The 4,792-nt window shown below is 51.7% G+C and overlaps 1 protein-coding gene across 1 annotated transcript; it reads right to left on the bottom strand.

Annotated features, from left to right (window-relative positions):
* Window positions 1–1,532: 1,532 nt before the first annotated feature.
* HOXC8 (homeobox C8) lies at window positions 1,533–4,770 on the bottom strand. Its single transcript, XM_019659795.1, has 2 exons — window positions 4,183–4,770; window positions 1,533–2,808 (listed from the first exon to the last, which is right to left on the bottom strand). The coding sequence occupies exons 1-2, from the start codon at window positions 4,616–4,618 to the stop codon at window positions 2,516–2,518; spliced, it is 729 nt and encodes a 242-aa protein (XP_019515340.1). The 5' UTR covers window positions 4,619–4,770; the 3' UTR covers window positions 1,533–2,515.
* Between the last annotated feature and the right edge of the window lie 22 nt (window positions 4,771–4,792).

The following is a 4,792-nucleotide window of genomic DNA, read 5'->3' as shown; positions in this document are numbered from 1 at the left end:
GCCTCAAAAATATTTCAGCCTTTGGGGATCTGGTTTTTAAGACCAGAAGATCCCATCCCCTCCCCTTTCCCCCACTCCTGACTGAGTCAGATGACTTGTATCTCTGGAATTTGGTATTATTTGACCAGAATCTTACTGGCATAAACAGATTTCTGTCTAGGACCCTCTAGGGAGGAGTGAAAGACCCATTTGCCCCCGGAGTTCCTTAGCCTTCGACCCTTTATTTTTGGGAATGAGGGGTCCAATGAAGACTCTCCTTACCCTGCTGTGGCTGGGGTGGGGAGACTGTCCACTCAGCAGGCCTGTTCCCTCTTCTCCAGGCCAATAGCCCGCACTATGAGGGCAGGGCAGGCTGCCCAAATGCCAAGGTGAAGCCGGGAGCAGGCTTGAAACAGCCAGAACAGAGGCTGGAGTAGATGTAAGTGGGCTGGGTGACAGTGATGGCTCTGTGCTGGCTGAAATTGAATTTCAGAATGTGGACCCAGGCTGCTTGGTGTACCAGCTCACTCACCTTCCCCTTCTCTCCTTTCCCCCTAGGCTTACGCTTCCTCATCCCCTACCCATAGGCATCTTCCAGCCAAGTCCTCTAGGCTGCCTTGAGCCCCATATTCTTCCCACCCTGCTCACTGTTCTAGTGCTGAGTGTTGGGTGCCCAGGGTTAGCCATGAGGGGCATATGGAGATCAGAAAGAATCCCACTGCCTCATCCTCAGCCCCAGGCCCTGGAAGAAAAAGGCCTAGCTGCAGGAGGGGCATGGGGGGAGATTCTTTGTCTGGGCTCAGCCCAGAGCTGGGGAGGCGGAAGGTGGATAAGTGGGGAGATGCTTTCTCCCCATTGGGATCCTGGCATCCAAAATCTCACTTTGTTTGGAGCCAAGGGTCTCCCTAGAGCATACTGCTCTTCCTCCTCCTCGTCACCTCCCCCTCTTTCACCTGCCCTCCCAGCCCAGCCTGCCCTCTCAACTCCACATTGAGTTGCCCCCACCCCAAAGTCAGATCAGTGGAGGAGACCTTTTCCAGTATTGGGAAAGAAGGATAAAGAGGGGAAAGGGGGTAAAGAATAGGGGGAGCACTGGAGTAAAAACAAGTAATTCCAGCTTCAAATATTTTTTCCCTTTTTTTTTTATTATGACTCACGTATACAATACAAAGTACTTGGACCAGGAACAGGGCTGCCGGGACACAAAAATCTACATTCATAGCTGGACATAAAGACAAATGACCAAAAATTATTATTATAGATATATTTTTAACGTTTTTTTTCTTTCGAGCACATTGCATAAACAGAGAATTCAAGACAGAGTTAACTATACATTCAGTGCAATTTAGTTCTACTCTACTGGGGTTAGAAGCACAATAAAAGCGCACAGGACCGGCGAGCTAGGCAGTCTCAGTTGTTGGGTTTTTCTTAGTGAAATAAGCAGCAACAAACGACAACAAAACCGCATTACGAATACTCTCAAAGCAGGATTTCTTTCTATAGGTAGTGATAAAATACGCTGGAGGTTTCTTTCTTTTTTTTTTTATTTAAAATTTTTCTCTTTTTTTCTCCCGTATTAGGATTTTTAAAAATTTCTTTTTTATTTTTTTCAAGATTATTGCAGGTTCCCTTTAGGTAGTATGTTAAAGATTTATTATCAGCATTATTATCATTATTATTATTTTCATGATTATGGTGATTTCTGAGCACTAACACTAATGCAGCTCAGAGGAAGCTGGGCCCAACAACAGAAATCAGACAGCGAAGGGGAGGAAGGCATGGGCCCAAGTGACCATGGGATGACTAGGTAGGATTTTAGCGGTGACTGCAGGCTCCTATCTACCCTCTGGAAAAGGGGAGGGGGGAGTGGCAGAGACCCACATCTCCTTCAGGTTTCCATCAGGTTCTTAGAGAAAGTCAAGGGGTCTTTTCTAATGGGGAGCCCCAGGGAGGGAGAGGAGATATTCTTTGCTATCATAATTTTTAAAAATTTCTTTTAACATTTCCCTTTCCTTTCCTTCTTTCCTTCACTTTTTCTTTGCTTTCCTTTGAAAATAGGTAAATCTAATACACTAATTGTAGCATAAAAACAAAGCCACGAGTCTTCTTCCACATGTTAAGGGGGCTCCCCTCTAAAATAAATACCAGAGAAGCAGGGAGGTGGGAGTGTGGCAAGAAGGGGCCAAGAGAGGGGGCCAAGAGGCCAGGTCTCAGACCTTAAAATCCAGGCAGGACTCCGAAGGGTGGGGGTAGGGACAAGTGTGTGTGTGTCGGGGCGTCGACTGAGACAGAGACTCGGAACTTTTCACTGTGTCTCGGTCTCCCCCCTCCAGCCCCCGAACAAATAAAGATCGGGGGAAGTCCAAAGGTAATAAAACCAGAGCTGCAAGTATCTGACAGGTAGTTAGAGTTGTGAGTGTCATTCTATTCTCTATAAAAGCAAATGACAGTCGTAAACTTCTCAATTTATCCGCTACCATAAAATGAAACTTCAAGGGAGTTGCTAAAGGGGTGGGGGGAATCTCTCTTTTTTTGCTTAGTCCTTGTTTTCTTCCTTTTCCTCCTCTTCTTTCTCCTCTTCCTCATTTCCTTCTTCCTCCACCTTCTCCTCGTCTCGGGCTCCGGGCAGTTTATCCTTGTTGTTTTCCTTTTTCCACTTCATCCTTCGGTTCTGGAACCAGATCTTCACTTGTCTCTCAGTCAGTCCCAGGGCGTGAGAGACTTCAATCCGGCGCTTTCGTGTCAAATAAGGATTAAAGAGAAACTCCTTTTCTAGTTCCAAGGTCTGATACCGGCTGTAAGTTTGCCTTCCGCTGCGCCGCCCCGGAGCTGGACAGAACAGAACCCCAGTCTTGTTATGTTTGGGTGGGGGCTCGGCTTTCCTTTGTCACTCTTACTCCCCTAAAGTCCCCCCACCCCTCTGATCTCCCCAGTTTCTCCTCCCTCCTGCAGAAGAGGCAAGAGCGGAAAGCAGGCTAGAGCAGGAAAGTTTGGGGGCTTGTTTGGGTTTGGCTTCACCTTGGGAGGTGGGGTGGGGATGGGGGTAGGGGATGGGGTCTTTCTGGAAACTGGGGGATGGCAGAGGCTAGGGGAGCACTGCAGAGTCCTGTCCCCCCCCCCAATCTCCTGTCTGCAGTCCCAGGAAACTGGCCCTAGCAGCTTTGTTTACAAGTGCAGAGTGGCATTTGGTGAGCAGGGCTGGGGACAGTCTGTTTCCAAAAGAAAGGAGAAAGGTCTGGGGGTAAAGAAGAGGGACTTTAGTCACTGCTCCCTCCTCAAATCTCTCTGCCTAATGCTTTGCCAGGAAGAAAAATAATTGATCTCCCGAAATGTATCACTGTTTGGCCTGATTGCTAACTGGAGACCAGCAAATAAATCACGGGCCATCCCCGCTGGAACTTGTCGCTTTCTCGCTTCCCCTTTTACTTCGAAATTGGGCCAGGAGGGGCCACCCTTTGAGGGGCTCATGACCTGAGCCACTCTGAGGGTCTCAGGGAGACCCCACAAGCCTTTGATTGGGGACAGCTTGGCTAGGGTCCCCAGGACCTCACAGCTCTCTAATCTGAATGGCCTCTCTCTCTTCCAGCACTCTTGTTGCCTTCTCTGGCTTCCTCTCCTCTCCAACTGAGGGAAGTACAGCAAAGTTGGGGTGATGGCCCTAAGGCTAGTTCTCTGAGAGGAGGCAATGGGTGCCCCAGAGAGCTAGAGCACCTGTTTGTGGGTTCTCAACACCCTCTGACCCACGTAGAAGAGGGAAACAGGGGTCTCCCTTTCCCCCCAAGACAGCCTGGCCACTGTCCTGAACTAAGGCTCTGTGCCTTATGGAGACACTGGTTTGCTCCAAAGGCTGATAACCTCAGCGTCCTCAGGCCCATGCCCAGCCACCTCCCCAACTCTGACTTTAGAGATGGCAAGAGGGAGAGACAGACAGACAGAGGTGGAGGAAATTATTTTTAACCCTTTGCACCCAGACACCACCTTTCCCCCCACCTTCACCCCAGTCCCCAAAATATTCCAGGCGAGCTCCGCGCCCCACCCCCAGTTGAACCTCCCAACCTTGAGAAACCCACTCAGGCACGGAGGTGGGGCTGGGGAGACCCCAAAGCCAGGAGGGAAAGCCAGGGCAGACAAAAAGGAGGCAAGGGAGGGGGGGAAGACCCCGGAGCGCGGGAGACCAAGGGGGAAAGAGAAAAGACTTCTCACCGTGGGGTCTCATCCATGGAAACATGAGGCTGGGAGACGAGTTTTGATTTAAGTGGCCTTGTCCTTCGCTACTGTTAGTGTTGGCGGAGGATTTACAGTCGGGATATTGCACCACGCTCGCCTCTTGCTGAGCCCCATAAAGGGACTGTCTGGGGAGCGCCTCGTAGCCATAGAATTTGGAGGCGTCTCCGTGGCAGCTCAGCGAGCACGGGTTCTGCTGGTAGCCCGAATTGGAGATGCCCGAGGTGCCGTGGTGGAAGAAGTCTTGGACGTGGTGCGAGGCGTGCTGGAAGCCGGGCGCCGAGCCGCCGGGCCCGTACACCAGCGCATGGCTCCTGCCCACGCTCTGGGGGAACCGGCAGTCGTAATAGGCCGGTTCCAGGGACTCGCCGCCTTTGTATTTGGAGAACAGGGGGTTGACGAAGTAGGAGCTCATGCTGGGCACATGAAAACCCGCCGCCCCCTCCCCTCTGGCTCGCGACTCCCCCGCCCGGTACCCCCGAAACTCCCCTCCCCCCGAGAGCGAACCCCCGGCCGGCTGGCTCCCTGGGGCTGGGCCGGGCTGGGCGGGTGGGGGGCGCCGGGTGCCGGCCGGCCGGCTCACGCAGCT

This window comes from Hipposideros armiger, unplaced genomic scaffold, assembly GCF_001890085.2.
Source record: "Hipposideros armiger isolate ML-2016 unplaced genomic scaffold, ASM189008v1 scaffold_303, whole genome shotgun sequence".
Classification (NCBI taxonomy): domain Eukaryota; kingdom Metazoa; phylum Chordata; class Mammalia; order Chiroptera; family Hipposideridae; genus Hipposideros; species Hipposideros armiger.
Note: the sequence above shows the minus strand (reverse complement) of the source record. Positions and strands in the feature narration are given on the sequence as shown.

Excerpts from the sequence above, each read along its gene's own strand:
- HOXC8 (XM_019659795.1), bottom strand. The coding sequence starts at position 4,618 with ATGAGCTCCTACTTCGTCAACCCCCTGTTCTCCAAATACAAAGGCGGC. Across the intron at positions 2,809-4,182 it reads TCCATGGATGAGACCCCACG|CTCCGGGGCGGCGCAGCGGA; the intron begins GTGAGAAGTCTT and ends TGTTCTGTCCAG.